At 41.9% G+C, this 21,477-nt stretch overlaps 1 protein-coding gene across 7 annotated transcripts in view; it reads right to left on the reverse strand.

Annotated features, from left to right (window-relative positions):
- PDE1B (phosphodiesterase 1B) overlaps positions 1 to 21,477 on the reverse strand; it is a 464,528-nt gene that overhangs the window by 167,656 nt on the left and 275,395 nt on the right. The window contains exon 1 of one of the 7 annotated variants that reach the window (XM_077297905.1): positions 15,534 to 15,724. The exons of the other annotated variants lie outside the window; for them this stretch is intronic. Within the exon in view, the coding sequence (XP_077154020.1) occupies positions 15,534 to 15,679 (146 nt within the window). The 5' untranslated portion in view covers positions 15,680 to 15,724. Of the gene's footprint in view, positions 1 to 15,533; positions 15,725 to 21,477 lie in introns of those variants that run through there. 7 annotated transcript variants of the gene reach the window in all.

Raw genomic sequence — 21,477 nt, forward strand, 5'->3', positions numbered from 1 at the left:
TCGAAACGTGTTGGTTGTTTCTTCTCCCCCTTTTTGAGCGTTCTAGCGCTCCATACTGCAAGTGACATCACGAAGTAGGAGGAGCCTATCGGCCATCTTTTTTGTTGCATGCGGTATCCAGGGAACGCTACCGGCTGGGGCTTCCCTGGATTTATACTGCATACTGCAGCCCCGGGTGCACCCACCGGGCGGGTCAAAAGATACTCAGCATGGGTCCACATTCAGCTGACAAGAGGTAAGCTGAGGGATATCGGCACCTGAGTGAAATTCAGACATACTGTGTGGCTAGTTTAAGATTTTGTTGGCAGATTGATTACTTGTTACTGTTTTCGGGAGGTCTTGTCACTAGGAATCCACGTGGAGGCTCTGTGGACTACTTGTCCCCAAGTATTCCACTTAGGTGTTATCTGTTTTTGTATCTTCAAGCGCGGTATCTATTCATTGATTTACCTTTTTATAACTATGATTTTAAAAAGATTTAAAAAATATATTTTTTTACATTTTTTTTTTGCATTTACTTTTAAATGTTTGAGTAATGTTTTTAAGTGATATATTCCATTTTGTTTTATGATTCTTTTGTGTGTACTTTACGATGAATACATGTGTTTCTGTCTGATTTCCCGTCCATTGGGTGTGGTGTGTTTTTTTGAAAGGAAGCGTTTTCATGGTCCTCTCTTGCTATAAGGCCGGGGTCACACTTGCAAGTGCAATGCGAGAAACTCGCGTGAGTCTCTCACATCAATACCTGGCACTGCCGCCGGCACTCGGACCGGAGCGTTCAGCTGCATAGAAATACATGTAGTCTCACGCTCCAGTTCCAAGTGCCGGCGGCAGTGTCGGGTATTGATGTGAGAGACTCACGCGAGTTTCTCGCATTATACTCACAAGTGTGACCCCGACCTAAATAACAGACTCTGTATGTGTATAGACTGTCCTGAGGAAGTGGTGTGATCACCACGAAACGCGTAGAAAAAGTCTATTTCTCTATTGCATCCACTTGGACTCCACTGGTACATCATTTTGAGAGGTGAGCAGCGCAGTCTGATGCCCTATTCTCTTTATTCAACAAAGGATCATTGGTTCGGGGCTTGCAGCAGCCGCCAATGCTAAGCACAGTGGTTGTGTCTCACACAACCACAATAGGTGAGTGAATTTGATTTTTCTCTCATGAACATTTCTTTTATCTTGGATAAGACCCTATGTGCGCTCTATAATCCTTCTAGCTATCTGGGAACCCAGGAGTGGAACTTACAGAGAAAAACTATAATTGAAACACTGAAGCATGCCCGGATAAGGTCTTATTCGAGAATAGTTTCTTCGACATGTTTCACGGCTGTTTAACAGCTGAAACACATGCAGGAATCCCTAACAAACAAGCAATCCCTGCATGTGATGCAGCTGTTGAAGGGCCGCCAGACATGCAGCAGCGGTAACTCGAACATATTTTTGAGCACGCCACTCTGTTAGCACACAAGCCTGCTCAGATAACACCTTATCTAAGCATGTTCGCTCATCACTAATTGACACCTGTTCTGCGTTTTGGACACACTTCTGGTTTTGGCATATAAAAATTTATGAAATACTGATGAAAAATACTGATGTGTGAATAGAGCCTAAAGTACAAGGTCTCTGTTACGGCTAGAAATCTATACAACCCAAAAGTCCATATGTAAAGCAAATTCTGAGATTCCTTTTGCTGCATTTTCTGGTGAAAGTCTGCAGTGTTTAACAATTCTAGTACAGTGGATGAGATTTCAGGAAAGCTCATGTCCATTGTCTGCTTAAAGACGCTATGGATTTGTGTTTTTTGGTGCATTTTTTCCCTACAGGCTTCTATGAGGATCCTGAAAAAAAAAGCATAGAAAAAGTGTCAAAGTTTTTAAGCTCAGAATCACAGAATTTCTCCTATATGAAATATGCATAAAAATGCTGTGTCATATCTGCACTAAAAATGCATAAAAACTGTGCATTTTCTTGTGGACACCTGCAGAAAAAAAAAAAACAGTGAAAAAAAAAGTTGAATTTCCAGAAATGAAACCCCTGGCCTAATACAATTCTAGTGATGATTAGGATTACTAAAAGTAAAACAAACATTTTGGAGGAAATTATTTGTACTGGCATGCTCCTCGTTTACACCTTTCTGTGTACCAGCATGCATTCTAGTTCATTTTTGGGACACAAATTAAATAATACTGCAATAACCAGTACAGGTGGTATAAAGGGAAGCGAATACTGATCCACGTCAATCTCCCCTTGATGACCTATCTTGGGGATAGACCATCAATTTTGTGATTCCATAAAACCCCATTAATACATAGCCCTGGACTGGATCATTCATGGCTGATCGGTGAAGGTTGTTGTTTTACAGGACATTGCTATGAGATAAAATGAAGATTTATAGAAAAAAAAACGAATCTCTTCAGTGATCGGAGGCCTGATCTGGGCTTTTATAGATGGTATGTATATTTGTCATTCAGCATGAATGCTTTTTCAATTACAGCATGCAACAATGACCATAAAATTCAACATGGCAGATCAAGCTTTTGACAAATAACCTGCCATCCTTCAGCATCTGTCAGGCTCCGTTCACTCTCACTTCCCTCAGACACAACTGACATCCGGAAGAAGTGAGAATTGCTGCTGCTCTCTCACATTTTCCAGATATCAGTTCCTCCGAAGAAAGGGAGTGTGAAGTGGCCCATCATTGGCTACAGGGTTCATGTGACATAATGTCATGTAAGCCCTGGGAGACCCAGTGCCGGTGTCTCTGGTGAGGTACAGGCTGTTGGTGATTACAAAAAGGTTGTCCGAGAAGTGGACAACCCTTGTAAGGCACACAAAAAAAATCACAAACGGTGGGAAGAAAATTGGGGCCACTTTAATCCTTCTGACTGCTCCTCAACAACTTAGATGTTCTTTTAAATCGTTTAGTTTCCTTCATGTTTTCAACAAATGGAACAATTGTCCCAAGACAATTTTTCTACAACAACAAACATAAAAGGTCCCAAGTCCCCCAAATTCTTGGCACTAACTGAAGCATCTCTGTGCTAACAACCAGCTAAAAGGGAGCCATCAAAACACACAAATGTGAGTTCTAGCCTATTTCCAACACTCTTATTGATTTATTCGGAAAGGAGATAGAAAAGCAAAATCTGAGGTCAAATGTGAGGTCTTAGGTTCCATGCTCTCTATAGAGATGAGGGACCCAGATGTGACTGACGGTGCAATGCTCTTACCCCGTGGAAAAGATCTATAGCTGTGATAGTAAACTAGAGACCCGTTTAACTGAAAACTGTAACTTCCTAAAACAACAAAGAAAAATATATCACAAAAAGAACTGGAACTAGATGTAACACTACCTAACAGGCTTGCCTTATTCAACTGATGGTGCCCAGTATCAAAATATAGGAAGCAAGCACAATCTTCATCGCAAAGAATATGTAGGTATGGCACTCACCAGCTGGATTTTAAGGGTATGTGCACATGCTGCGGATTTTGCTGCGGATCCGCAGCGTTTCCACAGCTGCAGATCCGCAGCGGTTTCCCATGCATTTACAGTACCATGTAAAGCTATGGGAAATGAAATCCACAGTGCACATGCTGCGGAAAAAAACGCGCGGAAACGCAGCGGTTTATTTTCTGCAGCATGTCAATTCTTTGTGCGGATTCCGCTGCGGGTTTACACCTGCTCCAATAGAAATCTGCAGGTGAAAACCCGCAGAGGAAACTGCAATAGAAACCGCGATAAATCCGCAGTAAAAACCGCAGCGGTTTTGCACTGCGGATTTATCAAATCCGCTGCGGAAAATTCCGCAATGAAATCTGCAGCGTGGGCACAAGCCCTTAAGTAGTAAAAATTACTTTATTTGGTGCAAATACAACAAAAGGTGAAAAAAGTGCGGAGCAAATAGCCTACAGATGTTTCACGCACTCATTGCTTTCACAACATATCAAGTTCTGCAAATTTCTTTACTTCTAAATACTTCTAAATATTCCATAACCGATTGTGAGCGTAAGTGTTTAAAAAGCAGTGCTACTAAGCCACAAAGTGGCAGATGACGTAAGACAGAGCTTCCGAGTGCTGAGGTGCATAAATGTCACTAAATAGTTTGCTTACTCAATAACTTCAAACTTGCAAGTCTGCTGACATGAGTTTACATGGTTGAGCAGCGGCATGCAAGCCTTACATCACAAGCACAAAGCCAAGTGTCAGATTGAGAAGTGTAATGCAGCCGCAAGTGGACTCTGGAGCAGTGGAAATGTACTTTGGAAAGTGAAAAATTAACAACTGTTAGTCTGATAAAGGAGTCTGGGTTTGGTGAATGCCAGAAGAACATTATCTGCAAGTTTGGTGGAAGAGTGACAATGCTATGTAGTTGTTTTTCAAGGCTTGACCTAGGCCCTTTAGTTCCAATTAAGAGAAATCTTAATGGGGTTTTCTGATTTCAGAAAACCTGCCCCCATTGGCATACTTAGTTGGGAAAAAAAAATTGTTCAAAACTCACTCTAACCAGGTACAGCGATGAGTTTCCGCTGCTGCTACTGCAGTCTGTTATTGCTGATGTCACCTTGAAAAAATGCATGTCTATTAAGGGCACAGAGTGATGAAGCATCTTCTTTTTCAACATAGAGCAGTACATCTGTGAATTCATGACCGCTTCAATGAAATGTAGCTCCCCGACACCAGCAGCACTCATGCAGTCCCACAAAAGCACACTGTCACCACCATGTTTTACTGTAGGCACCATGCATTTTTCTAAATGAATTTTTCTAAATCCATAGTGCCTACTGTGAAACAGGTGGTGGCAGTTTCCATATGTGGGGCTGCATGAGTGCTGCTGGTGTTGGGGAGCTACAGTTCATTGATGGTACCATGAATTCAAAGACGTACTGCTCTATATTGAAAGAGAAGATGTTAAGATCATTCCGTGCCCTTGCTAAACGGGCATGTTTCCAATGAGAAAATTATCCAAAACACAAAACTGTTGCATTACTGAAGAAGAACAGGGTGAAAGTGATTCAGTGCCTAAGTGTCTTCTGATCTGAACCCAAGTGGACACCTATGGGGAATTCTGAAGAGACAAGTTGAGCTTCACTCTCCATTCAGCATCAAGGTCGTTCTTGAAAAATAGAAAAACATACATGTCATTCAAAATACTAGATGTAGTAGATTTTGATGTGGGGTGTATTAATTTTTGCATCAACTAATTTAAGTAAATCTGAAGATTTTGTAATGAAAGTTACTAACCTTAGGATTCTTTTACACCTACCGTTGTTTTGCGGCCCGTTTTTGCAGCCCCAATTCTATGGGGCCGCAAAAACGGGGCCGCAATAATTTCATGGTGCACCGTATGGCCGTGAGGGCCATATTTATGGCCGTGATGAAAGATTGAGCCTGCTTGATCTTTTTCACGGCTTACGGACACGGCCCCCATTGAAAATCAATGGGGCTGCAAAAACAACGGACGTTTGTTTTTGCGGTGCACCGTGACTTCTGGTCTTGCGGAACGCCGTTTTTTTTCCAATACTATTTTCCATACTATTGGAAACATGAAAAACGGCGATCAGCAGGTTTTTGGGGGTCCGTTATTGTGGCAGACCATGAAAATTGCGGCGATACGGCTCGCACAAAAGCCCACAATAACGGGCCGCAAAAAACACGGTAAGTGTAAAAGTAGCCCAACTGTCATGTTATAGGTTATTATTAGATACTAGTAGTATATTTTATAATACAATATAATACTATATACCATATTATAGTGAAACTGTAATGAACAAGCTAATTTCTGCTTCAGCAAATGATATCAATATTTCCCAGCATTTTTTATATCGTCTACACGGTGATGGAATGTCCTTTATCCAAATAATGTTTCCAGTTTTCCCACAAAAACCCTTGACTGTTAACATTATAAATTCACTCTCTTAACGTTGACATTTGTTCTCATTCTTTCTTAAAGACTCTGCTCTTTCTTACTGTTATAATGAAACCATCACTCTTCATAAAAATATTCATAGTCTATAAAACTGCTACAAAAGAAAATGTCCTGTCCTTGTATTTTTAACTTTTCTCACAGATCTGGTTCACACAATCAAACTACATCATGGCATAGAGTCACCACATAACCGGATGTACAAGATCAGAAAACTCAATCTCATTACTGTAAACATTGCAATGACTTACATGCCATTTTGACATGCTAGGAATAAACTTTTTTGCAGGAGTTAGAGCCTACTTTGATGCCCTGCACAAAATGGCTTAGACCAAATTATAAGGAGACCAACACGTGCAAATGCAATGGGTCCTCAATCATCCAGAAGCCATATTCCCAAAAATGTGTAACAGCAACTATTAGTCTCTTATGTTTGGAAAGTTACCAGGGCACAGAAGCAGTGCATGCCAGTATTAGGGCACTGTATTGTTGGCTCTATTATTTGGGTAATATGCTGGTATTATTCTTTGTATTGTATTGTATGCTGGTATTATCTGGATGCTACAAGCATTGTTTTGTCCAAGAACTTACAAAGGGGCCAAGTAAAGGCTCCAGTACTAAATAAAGTGGCTTATGTCTTGTGAATTTCAGTACACTTCCATTGCTAAATTGGAGATAAAATTTCACATTCGTGTCATTTATTAAGAATCTGAGTGTCAAAAGGAACAAACGATCGCAGCAAAAGGCTTCTGGTACATCAATGATTCGAAAGGATGTCCTCCTTCAGGTCATGAACGGTGTAGTTTTCTGACAAGTCATAATAACATATCAAATGTGATAAACTTAAAATCAGGGCTGTGCAGTCGTCAAAGTAGGTATAAAATGGACCAACTCCAACTCCTGAAATATATAATAAATTGGGTACAGTAGTACAATGCAGGATGTGCTGAATATTTTTTCATAAGAATTTAGTAAAGTTATGAAATCTACTATATAATTGTCTAAGGTCACTTCCGTCTGTCCTTCTGTATGTCTGTCTTTCTGTCTGTCTGTCACGGATATTCATTGGTCGCGGCCTCTGTCTGTCATGGAATCCAAGTCGCTGATTGGTCTCGGCCACAGTCCAATTAGTCCCTCCCTACTCCCCTGCAGTCAGTGCCCGGCACCCGCTCCATACTCCCCGCAGTCAGCGCTCACACAGGGTTAATGCCAACGGTAACGGACCGCGTTATGCCGTGGGTAACTCACTCAGTTACCGCCGCTACCGCCGCTATTAACCCAGTGTGACCAAGTTTTTACTATTGATGCTGCCTATGCAGCATCAATAGTAAAAAGATGTAATGTTAAAAATAATAAAAAAAATAAAAAATCATTATATACTCACCTTCCGCCGCCTTTCTCGCTTCTCGCGATGCTCCGGTGACCGCTGCATGCAAGCGGCAGGTTTCGGTGGCAAGGATGGTATGCGAGAAGGACCTGCCATGACGTCACGGTCATGTGACCGCGATGTCATCACGGGTCCTGCGCGCCTGCGTGAGAAAGACCTGCCATGACGTCACGCGCTCATACCAACCCTGGGACCGGAAGCTGCCGCGTGCACCGCAAACAGGCGACAGGACTACAAGGGGCCCTCGGAAGGTGAGTATATGTTTATTTTTTATTTTAAGTCTGTATACTACGTGGCTCTGTGCTGTATACTACGTCGCTGTGCAATATACTACGTGGCTGGGCAATATACTACGTAGCTGGGCAATATACTACGTGGCTGGGCAATATACTACGTGGCTGGGCAATATACTATGTGGCTGGGCAATATACTACGTGGCTGGGCAATATACTACGTGGCTGGGCAATATACTACGTCGCTGGGCAATATACTACGTGGCTGGGCAATATACTACGTGGCTGGGCAATATACTACGTGGGCATGCATATTCTAGAATAACCGATGCGTTAGAATCGGGCCACCATCTAGTGTCCTATAAACGTCTTTTCTGTTGCTGATCTAAGGATCAGTTTTTAGTTGAGATGAATCTGTGCTGCATTTTATGTACATGCTCAGTAGGGAGGCTGTGCTGTGGAGTCATAGTTGAAATGAATCTGTGCTGCACTTTATCTACATGCTTAGTAGTGACCAGTGCTGTGGAGTTGTAGTTGAGATGAATCTGTGCTGCATTTTATGTACATGCTCAGTAGTGAGGCAGTGCTGTGGAGTCATAGTTGAAATGAATCTGTGCTGCACTTTATGTACATGCTCAGTAGTGACCAGTGCTGTGGAGTCGTAGTTGAGATGAATCTGTGCTGCACTTTATGTACATGCTCAGTAGTGACCAGGGCTGTGGAGTCGGAGTTGAGATGAATCTGTGCTGCATTTTATGTACATGCTCAGTAGTGAGGCAGTGCTGTGGAGTCATAGTTGAAATGAATCTGTGCTGCACTTTATGTACATGCTCAGTAGTGACCAGTGCTGTGGAGTCGTAGTTGAGATGAATCTGTGCTGCACTTTATGTACAGGCTCAGTAGTGACCAGGGCTGTGGAGTCGGAGTCAAAGAAATTGAGGAGTCGGAGGTTTGGCTTACCAACTCCACAGCCCTGCAAAAATGTCCATATCTATTTTGCTACAAATTCTAAAATAAAAATTCCAAAAGCAATACATTTGCAGTGGGGTAAATAAGTATTTGATCCCTTATTGATTTGGTAAGTTTGCCCACTGACAAAAACATGAAGGCAACAAAGGATTGGCTCAAAAAGAAGCACATTAAGTTCATGGAGTGGCCTAGCCAGTCTCCAGACCTTAATCCCATAGAAAACTTATGGAGGGAGTTGAAGATCCGGGTTGCCAAGTGACAGCCTCAAAATCTTAATGATTTAGAGATGATCTGTAAAGAGGAGTGGACCAAAATTCCTCCTGACATGTGTGCAAACCTCATCATCAACTACAAAAAAAATTTGACTGCTGCGCTTGCCATCAAGAGTTTTGCCACCAAGTATTAGGTCTTGTTTGCCAGAGGGATAAAATACTTATTTCTCACTGCAAAATGCAAATTTATATAATATATACTATGTGATTTTCTGGATTTTATTTTTGATATTCTATCTCTCAATTTTAAAATTAACCTACCGTTAAAATTATAGACTGTCCATATCTTTGTCAGTGGGCAAACTTACAAAATCAGCAAGGGATCAAATACTTATTTCACCCACTGTATAATAATGATGACCTGATTTGGTCATAAAGTAAACAGTGAACGTTAGAAAATAAAATCATCCATCCATCTCCTTCAAACCATAGCTTCTTAAATAAACTATTTCTTTATCACTTCTCTTTATCACTTCTTCCTTTAGGTAAAAAAATTAATGGAGTTACGACACCCTACGGGACACTGTCTGTCATACTGACTGTTTGGATGAGAGCATTTCCAAGAAAAAATGATCCTCTCCTAAGGAAAAGATTATAGTGGAAAAAAACATAGCTGGATCTTAAATCTCTTTCTACCATTACACACGGCACAGAATTACAGTATTTACTGCATGGATATTAAATTAAATCTGGTTCTAATAAACTGCAAGCATCATAAAATATCACACAATATGAATGATGGTGCATGATATTCATGTAGGATGGACATGCATATACCGTATACCAAATAATCTTTTGTTTAGCTCTCACAATTTTCTCTCGTATAAAAAGTACTGTAGAAAAACTATAGGCAGTTATGAAAAAAAAAGCTGCAAATTAAGCATGCTTCCAAAAAATAGAAAAAAATAATTTTTATCAATTAACAAAAGTGAGTGAACAAATGAGAAATCTAAATCAAATCAATATTTAGTACGACAGTCCTTCAAAACAGCATCAATTCTTCTAGGTACACTTGAACAAAGTCAGGGATTTTGCAGGATTATAGGTGTATGAGTAACTAATTATAGGTAATAATGATCATCATTTTCATATGTAGGTTGAAAAATTAACTGAAACAGAAACAGCTGTGATGGAAGCTTAAAACTGGGTGTGGAATAGTCAATCTCTGCTATAAGGTGGCAGATCTGAGCACAGCATCAAGACACAAGGTAGTTATACTGCATCAGCAAGGTCTCTGTCAGGCAAAGATTTCAAAGAAGGCCGGAGTTTCAAGATCTGCTGTTCAACTTCTTTTGAAGAAGCACAAAAAACGGGCAATGTTCAAGACTGTTTGCAGAGCACTGGATTTGGTGTTTTTGTCTCCTACCAGAAACTTACATCCAAAAGTATGATATACAGGAAGCATACTGTCTGATATCTGTCTCCAAGAAACCCAAATGACACACAAAACCTCATCCTTGATGGTGCACAGATGTTTTGGCAATGCTATTGGAGTTTTCACTGTATGCCGTGACAAAAATCAAGGGAAATATATACTATTGCTTATGTTCCTTGCACACTACATTCAGGAACTTTTCTCTCTCACTTCCACTTACAGTATGTTTTTTTAATCTAACGAAGTATTCAGTATTCAGTGTCAGGGAGAAGGGAAATATTCTCTAAAATTTCATTCGAAAATGTTTTCCCTCTATGATGTGCCGACATCTGATCCTCCTCTTGATACCATAGATGTAATTGTAAGCAGATGATCAGAACGTCATGTGTAGGACGCCTTACTCCCACAATTCATACACTGTAGAATACTTTTTAAGAACAAATGGTTAACTATTCATGTAGCTCTATCCCTTTGTTTTCCACTTGTCTCCCTGATGTTTGCCTTTCCATCTTTATCCTGCTTTCTTACCTACACAGTCCTACAGAATATTAATGACAATACTGCATCATACAGATGCCTTTACTATCACTGTTCACAAATTTTGTTTAGAACTCAATTTCTCATTATACAAATTATGGTAAATCTATTATGGTGACGTCCTACCAAATACTTGTTAGCTAGCAAGTCACATCACAACCATTGGGTGACCACAGGTACAGATGAAGGATATCTAAAAATTTATAAAGATATTTTGATGCAGCAAGACATCCTGATGTACAATTGCATAACTCAATACCTAACTATACAAGGTAGATAACCTGTCATCAGGATCAGGCATGTTAAACTAAATGTATGGGCATAAAGACACTGTCCTACTGATTGAATAGGTACTTTTGAAGTAGAAATCTGCAGCCGACCTGTTCTTTAATTAGCTTTAGAAGTTTGTGTGAAATAAGCTGTTCGCGCATTGGGGCAGGACTTTGTGTAGGGTTTTCGGCTCTGCTCTGGCTCCTCAGTTGTCTCTGTTGTCTGTTTCTTGTTATTATTTTAAATTTTGTGCTGGCGCCATGGGAGGCACATTGACCTCGCATTGGGCATCAGGAAAATAGCACCAATGTTGGCGCATGAGCAGATTGAGATCTCGGCTCAATGACAAGCTGAGATCTCAATCTGCTCATGCGCCGCCACTGGCGGCATTATAATAAAGACTGCAAGGAGAGCAATGTATGCATGAGCCGACACCAGCTGCATTTTACTGAATCCCGCCGTGAGGTAATAATAATAATAATAACGTGGTGAGGTGAATGTGCGCAAGCGCCGCCTGCAGTTGGGTGCAAAATTTAAAATAGTAACAAGATACTTACACCAGAGGCAGTTGAGGGGCCAAAGCAGAGCCGAAGATCCTATCCACAGTCCTGCCCTGATGCAGAAACAGCTTATTGTCTACTTCTAATACATCACCCTTAGATGTAATACAGCACCCACAGAAGTCTGCAGGCAATACAGCACCCACAGAAGTCTGCAGGCAATACAGCACCCACAGAAGTCTGCTTGTAATACAGCACCCACAGAAGTCTGCTTGTAATACAGCACCCACAGAAATCTGCTTGTAATACAGCACCCACAGAAGTCTGCTGGTAATACAGCACCCACAGAAGTCTGCTTGTAATACAGCACCCACAGAAGTCTGCAGGCAATACAGCACCCACAGAAGTCTGCTTGTAATACAGCACCCACAGAAGTCTGCTTGTAATACAGCACCCACAGAAGTCTGCTTGTAATACAGCACCCACAGAAGTCTGCTTGTAATACAGCACCCACAGAAGTCTGCTTGTAATACAGCACCCACAGAAGTCTGCTTGTAATACGGCACCCACAGAAGTCTGCTTGTAATACAGCACCCACAGAAGTCTGCTTGTAATACAGCACCCACAGAAGTCTGCTTGTAATACGGCACCCACAGAAGTCTGCTTGTAATACGGCACTCACAGAAGTCTGCTTGTAATACAGCACCCACAGAAGTCTGCTTGTAATACAGCACCCACAGAAGTCTGCTTGTAATAGAGCACCCACAGAAGTCTGCTTGTAATACGGCACCCACAGAAGTCTGCTTGTAATACGGCACTCACAGAAGTCTGCTTGTAATACGGCACTCACAGAAGTCTGCTTGTAATACAGCACCCACAGAAGTCTGCTTGTAATAGAGCACCCACAGAAGTCTGCTTGTAACACGGCACCCACAGAAGTCTGCTTGTAATACAGCACCCACAGAAGTCTGCTTGTAATACGGCACCCACAGAAGTCTGCTTGTAATACAGCACCCACAGAAGTCTGCTTGTAATACAGCACCCACAGAAGTCTGCTTGTAATACAGCACCCACAGAAGTCTGCTTGTAATACAGCACCCACAGAAGTCTGCTTGTAATACAGCACTCACAGAAGTCTGCTTGTAATACAGCACCCACAGAAGTCTGCTTGTAATACAGCACCCACAGAAGTCTGCTTGTAATACAGCACCCACAGAAGTCTGCTTGTAATACAGCACCCACAGAAGTCTGCTTGTAACACAGCACCCACAGAAGTCTGCTTGTAACACAGCACCCACAGAAGTCTGCTTGTAATACAGCACCCACAGAAGTCTGCTTGTAATACAGCACCCACAGAAGTCTGCTTGTAATACAGCACCCACAGAAGTCTGCTTGTAATACAGCACCCACAGAAGTCTGCTTGTAATACAGCACCCACAGAAGTCTGCTTGTAATACAGCACCCACAGAAGTCTGCTTGTAATACGGCACTCACAGACGTCTGCTTGTAACACGGCACCCACAGAAGTCTGCTTGTAATACGGCACCCACAGAAGTCTGCTTGTAATACGGCACCCACAGAAGTCTGCTTGTAATACAGCACCCACAGAAGTCTGCTTGTAATACAGCACCCACAGAAGTCTGCTTGTAATAGAGCACCCACAGAAGTCTGCTTGTAACACGGCACCCACAGAAGTCTGCTTGTAATACGGCACCCACAGAAGTCTGCTTGTAATACGGCACTCACAGAAGTCTGCTTGTAACACAGCACCCACAGAAGTCTGCTTGTAATACGGCACTCACAGACGTCTGCTTGTAATACAGCACTCACAGAAGTCTGCTTGTAATACAGCACCCACAGAAGTCTGCTTGTAATACAGCACCCACAGAAGTCTGCTTGTAATAGAGCACCCACAGAAGTCTGCTTGTAACACGGCACCCACAGAAGTCTGCTTGTAATACAGCACCCACAGAAGTCTGCTTGTAATACGGCACCCACAGAAGTCTGCTTGTAATACAGCACCCACAGAAGTCTGCTTGTAATACAGCACCCACAGAAGTCTGCTTGTAATACAGCACCCACAGAAGTCTGCTTGTAATACAGCACCCACAGAAGTCTGCTTGTAATACAGCACTCACAGAAGTCTGCTTGTAATACAGCACCCACAGAAGTCTGCTTGTAATACAGCACCCACAGAAGTCTGCTTGTAATACAGCACCCACAGAAGTCTGCTTGTAATACAGCACCCACAGAAGTCTGCTTGTAACACAGCACCCACAGAAGTCTGCTTGTAATACAGTACCCACAGAAGTCTGCTTGTAATACAGCACCCACAGAAGTCTGCTTGTAATACAGCACCCATGGACGTTCCACATGTTTAAATAATCCCTCCTAAACCATCTCTATGGATATGTAGGTCATAAGAAGCTGAATAATATGATACCTTGATATCTGCGATCAGATGTATTATTTTAGAGAAATCCTGAGACCCGCAGCCAGTCCGTGCATTGCAGACATTGATCTCCCAGAGAATCTGCCTCCAGAGCTTGTTTTAAATGAAAGGGAATGTTACCAGTGTGAGACATGTAGATCAGGAGAGCAGACTGTCAGACGTTACTTTGCACACTGGTAATGCCATTTTTTAATTTAAAGCGAACCTGTCAGCAAAAGCGAACCTGTCAGCAGTTTTGGCCGATATAAGATACGTCCACCGCCTTTCAGAGCTTATCTACAGGATTCTATAATGCTGTAGATCAGCCCCCGGTCCGACCTGAAAGATAAGAAAAATAAGCTTTATTATAGTCACGCGGGGGGGGCAGTCTGTTCCGATGGGTGTCGCAGGTCCGGGTCCAGCGCCTCCCATCTTCTTGTGATGCCACCCTCCTGTTCCCTTTAAAATAAACCCTGGAAGAAGATTACCATTGAGATCTATGTCCACAAAGCACGGACTGGCTGTGGGTCTCCCGAACAGAGCATGACAACTTCAAGTATTTCTAAGAGGCTTTCACACTCGGGTCGGGACACCCATGGCCATTTTAGTCTGAAATCGGACCGATTTGTATTGACATCTGAATGAGCCCTAAGGAGTCCAATACTTAACCATTTAGTAATTGTAGATTAACTGTAAATACTGGGAGATATTAGGATAATCCAACCTGTTCACTACCTATCTTCTCTCTATGACGGTTCTTCAACCTAAAGTCAACAGTCTTCCCCTACCCTGCACCTACTGTTTCCATATTTCCCCACTGGCATTGTCATCGTGTACGTGTTGGGTAAAAGGTTAGTGCTAATTAAAATATATATAAAAATATATCATAAAACTATACGATAAAAATAATTATGATATTGAGTACTTAAGTGGAACCTCGTTGTAGTTGGGCATTATTACACATGTTTTCATTTAAACCCCCATAATGATGATGATGATGATGATGATGATGAAGGTTTTCCTACATAAAAAAGTCCCAGGGCACCGGGAGTTATTACGCACATTACACGTGCAAGCAGCATCGAGAGAGATAAGCAAGTGTCAGTGCCAAGCATGCTGAGTGTATTTACTAGGCATGCAGTGGCTCCTAACACTTCCTGCCGCATGGCGTGAGACATGTTGCCTTTGGGGGAGGACATCACTTATATACAAAATGTTCATATTTATACCACCAGCCAAAGAAGGAAACAAGACTAGTAAAGAATGTACACTCTCTTTCAGGCAGAATACTTTATGGAGAATACACTAAGGAATACAAACTAAAAATAGAGCTGATAATGTTAATTGGAGGAAAGACCCAAGACTTAGTAACCCGTTCATGACTTCAAAGGTCCCATGACAGAAAGTTAGGAATGAATTATGGTGGGCAGCTTTTTGTGTACTGGCGACATAGACTCTTTAGTCTACATGAACTAGAGGACAGATAAAAGACACATAAGATACGCAGAACCAGAATGTTCAGACTAAAGGGAATGAGAAAAAAGTAAACTACGCCCAACAAGTGAGGGTTTGCTTACTAACAACGAGGCACTGGACATCTATCATACTTTGTCACTGAGTTCTCCCTACCTGAAGACAGGGATTTGCAGATGTTTGCGTCGGACATGGATAAACTTATCCTCAGTGCCTTGGATATTCTCCTTTCCTTCCAGACAAGACTCTAACTGTGCAGATAATTTGTAGTCTTCATTCTGTAGAAAACTTCTGGACAACATTTCTCATGGGATTCTGCTAGCTAGCCATGTTGCACATCAGGGATATAAGGGGTATAAGAGGCTACAGAAGTTAGACAGCTGTTTGGCTGGGGTGGGAGGAGAATAGGCGGGGGAAATATACACTCTGGAAATAACTTCTGAGAAAGTTTTTCTTTGTTTCAGAGGCTAGAAGAAGGAAATTATTCACAATAAATTGTTTTAGAAACATTGTCGCACAGTACATTCCAACATACTGAAGAACCGGAGGCTTACGCTGAGGAGAGACTGGCACCACATGTGAATACTAAAGCCAGGCACAGATAAACTCATAAAACTGCTAGTGTGGTCCCGTCAAAGTGATCTTATTTTATGTCATAGATACATGTGAGAAGATCACATTGCCATTGACATAAATGGTACTGTGCTTAAAGGGAACCGGTCAGCGTGAATCATCCCCCAAAACTATTCATATATGGTCATGTTGTTCTCTGAAAGATAATGCCATCAGTAGCTGTATTATGCCATCAGTGGCTCCATGACTGCAAAACTGCTGCTTTAATCCACATGCAAATGATGTTCAAGTGCTCTGGGAGTGTTAATACACTTGCCAAACCTCTACCTACCTGGCTCTATTCCACACAAAGTGAAACCTTAGTCTGCTAAAAGACAGCTCACTGGCTTGACTACACGCCATGTTATCTGTCATCCCAACAGAGGATGGTGGGACAAGGCAAGGTCTAGAGGCAGAGGAATGGGAAGTGCTTTGACACTTCCAGAGCACTTAAGGATCACTTGCATATGAATTTAAACAGTGATATCACAGTCAGGGAACAACAGATTGCAGTAATACAGTAATGGATGGCATAATCTTTGAGAAAGACACATGACCATGTAAACAGTTTGGGGTGGATGGATCGTGATAACATTCCCTTTAAAATGTCATACTTAACAAATCATCAAGACCAATTCAGAAGATTTGATTGATAGGTCTACACACTGAGATCTCCACCAATCACTAAAATGGAGGTATAAGTACTCAACAGAGAGCTGCTGCCTCTAAGACTAGGGAAGGACTTGATAAGTCTACAAGTCTATAAGTCTGAGATGTTTGAATGGAGGTGTTTGCTGATTTATTTTAGCGAACTGTGGGGGGTTCAAGCCCCAGATCCTATAGTCAAAAGTTTTCTGAAACAGCTGTTACACTTTAAAAATGAGAATTTGTTAAATGGCTGACTTAACATGTCTGAAAGCTATCTCCCCGATGTACATCGAAACAGGCACGTTTCACTCTGCCATGTGTGCATATTTTTTGAACTGGGAAAGATAGACAATGCCAAATTTACTCCTGGGTGCCCCAGACACGAAGCATTGTTGGTGAATATCACTGACCTAAACCACTGACCTAAACCAAATGTCTATAGACATCGTTAAGAAAAGATACAAAGGAGCCAATACAACAAAGTGAATTAAAGTAGCACTCCTCCTCCCATCAAAGTTTTTATCTGCTTAATATATTGCAGTCATCATATTATATAGCACTGTGTACTTACAATTGCTCTTTTTGCCTTTCTACCCAGCTAATTCTTCTAGTTTACCTGCTCTATGTAGAATCAGGAAGTCTCTTGTCCCTGAAAAAAAAATCATTTTCCTCTTCAACTCCGGACCACCCAACAGCTCACTTCTCCCTCTGCCAGGGACTTTTGCAGCGGCTGATGCGTCATACAGGGAAAATTGACCTCCTGTTTTTACATAGAGCTTAGGATTCAGCTAGTCAGTTTTTAATCCCGTGATGTCATAGACCTAATGAAAAACAGAAGAATTAGTTGGGTAGAAAGGCAAAATGAGCAATTGTAAGTACACAGTATTATATTATATGATGACTGCAATATATTAAGAGGATAAAAACTTTGATCGGAGGAGGAGTGCTTCTTTAAGCCAGAAACAGTAAGCACAATAGTATTAGTATTGAATAGTCACAAAATGTTTGCACAACATGGAGTTGAGTGAAAAATGTGTGACTTTTGGTGTTTTCACATTAGTTTCAAGAAGTTCCGCCATAATGGGCAGAGGTGAGGAAGAGCCAAAGCACGATGGGGAATGGCTTTGCTTGCTCGTCAAATTTTTTGAAAGTGGTGGCATTTCTTACATCAGGAATGTTATTACAGTCACTAACAGGAGTAACAATTCTGGCAAAATGCACAAAGATACATTCCAATGATAAGATGCGCCAAATTCATTACGTAGCGTGTACCTCATAATGAATTTGAGACATACTATTCCTGAATGACCCTAATTAAGACTGGTGCCAGTCTTAATGTTTTCGGTCAAATACTTTGATGTTGTGTCAAGTTCAAAAGCAAATGGTTTTCATCAGTTACAGTCCAAACACTTCATCTTTGGAGTCAATCACTCGCGCTCGTGTCTATTTGGTATAGTTAATAATACAAATAGTTGTTCTCTTAGGTGGGTCCAAGGTACACCACTCCAATACCGGCAAAACCCAATTGTTCTCCTTTGACGCTCTTCATCTTTTGTGCTATAGCAGTCACATTTTGGAAAATTTAGGACAGCACACAAAAATAATCAGGATATTGAAATGATTTACATATAAAATAACAAGATCTTTCCGTGTCTTTAAGTGCTATGTAAGAAAAGCGTCCACTGAAACAGAAACTTGTTTTCTTGTGCCTGCAGCAAGCAACGTCTCTCATCAGAGAGGCAAGCAGAGATTATCCAGCCAGGGAGTGGGAGACAATCTCAAGTCACTTAATGCAGAATTCACAACATGACTGTTAATGAAGTTTACTTATCAGCAAAGGGATAAGTTGGAGGCTGGCAAGAAATGTCTGCCAACTGCAGAATATCGCAAAAATATCATCTTCACATTTTATTTTGCACGTTATAGTAAGTCACTGGACCCATACTGTCCTATCTGTTACATGATTTTTGCATGAGCTAACTTGGCAGTGACTTCCTTTTCCTGTGGAAATAATATATTTTGGCAGATGAAGTGAACATATGAAAGATAGTAGGTTGAGGTTCCATCAGGCGAATCTACTTGTTATGCTATACAGTAATGGCATCTGCCCAGTAAATGCAGCCCTAAAATGAGAAAACAACCGGATCTACAGAATTTCGCTGCTCTACACAGATGCAACAAAGTTTATGCTACATTTACATCTCGGGTTTTCCCTATGCTTGGCATATATGTTCAAAATTGATCCCAATGTACCCTATATGGTGAAAAGTATAGGGAAACATACACATTTTACCTTCAAAAGCTTGTATGGCTTCCAATCATTCTTCTAAATCCATAGCCCTTAATATGAAGTTGAGGTATCCATTGTAGCGATGACAGTTCCTACACTTCTGCGAAGGTTTTCAACAAGATTTGGGAGGTATCTGTGGGAAACTTTGCCAATTTATTCAGAAGAGCATTTGTAAGGTCAGATACTCATATTGGACGAGACAAATGGCCTCGCTAGCAATTTCCATGCTAGTTCATCCCAAAGGTGTTCAAAGTGCACTGCTACCGACAGTGAATACGTCTCCTGGACACTTTGACATACAGTTGACCTTCCCCGAATCAGTTGTGGCACTTCCTGACAGATTTTCGGGGGGGGGGGGGAGGATAAATTTGGAGTGTTTAAGGAGAGCTGTAAATTATTATTTACGCTATGACACCAGTCTTCTGGGGATGAGTCCCAGTGGGTGGGTGTAATTATGTCCCTATTGCATGGGGGTCCTCAGACTTGGGCATTCTCCTTGTCCCCACTAGCCCCAGAACGCTCTTCTGTTGACATATTTTTTGACGCTTTAGGGATGATTTATGACGAACCTGATAGGGTCCAGGTCGCAGAGACTAAGACCATGAACCTGACACAGAGGGGCCGCACGGCTGAAGAAGTTCAGAGTTCTGGCAATTTTCATCTGAGGTTCTATGGAATGATGCTGCTCTCAGGTGTCAGTTTCGCCGTGGCCTTACAGATGCCCTTAAGGACGCTCTGGCTTTGCATTCTCCACCCTGTTCTTTGGGGGAGGCCATTCGTATGGATCGCAGAATTCGGGAGAGAAGTGATGAGCGACAAGGGGTTTTGGTCATTCTTCCAGGATCAGTTTCCTTACCCGAGACGGTGTCTATGGAGGTTGGAACCACCAGCCCTTGGGCCGTGGAAAGGAGACGTCGGTGTGATCTGTGACTCTGCTTCTACTGTGGTCACGCTGGACATTTTCTCCCAGTACCCCATTCAATGGAGACGTTACAGACCGGAAGAGAGATCTTGGGTCCCTGCTCGAGCTGTCAATACTGATCGCCTGGTCAGGGCCTTCCATTACAGGTTTCCTGGGAAACCTGGGGGTCAGGTGGCCCCCTGGAGGAGGGGGTACTGTCACGACTCTTCCGCTCAGTGAATGATTTAACTTACGCCTTTGTCTTTTCCCTTGGTAATCTATGTACTCTCTTGGTATTGACCCAGAAACGTCTGACTCTTCTGCCTCATGGCCGGTCCGTGAGTGGTGACTAGCATCACACATGCTCTTTTGAAAATGAGATATAGTAGTTAAATAATAACAATGTAGGCAAACACCCATCATGCCCTAAATAGATCTTATATTATTAATTCCTCTATTCTCATCATGGGCATGATGTATAATGTTTTTACATTGCAACTTTCTCCAGAACCTAAGGTGTTAAACGTATTTAACTTTCAATTCTGCACCAATTATGGCCTCAAGAGAAGGGATTAACCGTTAATTTAGAGGTTGGGGAAAGTGATTGTCTGCTACTGAGACGGATTTGCTATGTTTAAACTGCCTTTGGACAGCTGCTAGGCTTAAGTAAAAAACATCTTTTTTCTTTTTCCATTTCCTTGGGCCTTGGGGGTAAGCGTTTTGTTTTACACGCGTGCCTCTTTGATGAAAGATAGCCTACTGCACCATTTTTCTAGATGTTTGTGTTCATTTAACAGTTTTTTTTCTCTTTTCGAATGTGCAATGTTCCTCTTGAAACACTGCTAAAAAAATATATCCCCTCAACACCTCGGGGTACAATTCTCTTAAGGCCGGAGACACACTGGTGCGAGAGACGGCCGAGTCTCGCTGGTTAAAAGCAAGCTGTGGCACCTGCACTCCGGAGCGGAGCGTGCGGCTCCATAGCAATACATGGAGCTGCACGCTCAGCTCCGGAATGCAGGTGCCACAGCTTGCTTTTAACCAGCGAGACTCGGCCGTCTCTCGCACCAGTGTGTCTCCGGCCTAACAGTTGCAATATTTGTTATGGTTATTTCTCCTTCTAAAGAAAACATATTTCAAGAAATAAACTAAACTAGAAATTAAATAGCTGTAACATGATGCATTTACACATTTAGTATGCAATAATTATTTTGTGACAGTTTAAGGCCATGTGCACACGTTAAGTATTTTTCGTTTTTTTTTCGCGTTTTTTCACTATAAAAACGTGATAAAAACGCGAAAAAAACGCTTACATATGCCTCCTATTATTTTAAGTGTATTCCGCATTTTTTGTGCAAATGTAGCCTTTTTTTCCGCGAAAAAATCGCATCGCGGAAAAAAAAGCAACATGTTCATTAAAATGCGGAATTGCAGGGGATTCCGCACACCTAGGAGTGCATTGATCTGCTTACTTCCCGCACGGGGCTGTGCCCACGATGCGGGAAGTAAGCAGATTATGTGCGGTTGGTACCCAGGGTGGAGGAGAGGAGACTCTCCTCCACGGACTGGGCACCATATAAGTGGTCAAAAAATAAGAATTAAAATAAAAAATAGTCCTATACTCACCCTCGATGTCTTCCCGCCTCCAC

The sequence above is a fragment of the Ranitomeya variabilis genome, chromosome 3, assembly GCF_051348905.1.
Source record: "Ranitomeya variabilis isolate aRanVar5 chromosome 3, aRanVar5.hap1, whole genome shotgun sequence".
Lineage (NCBI taxonomy): Eukaryota > Metazoa > Chordata > Amphibia > Anura > Dendrobatidae > Ranitomeya > Ranitomeya variabilis.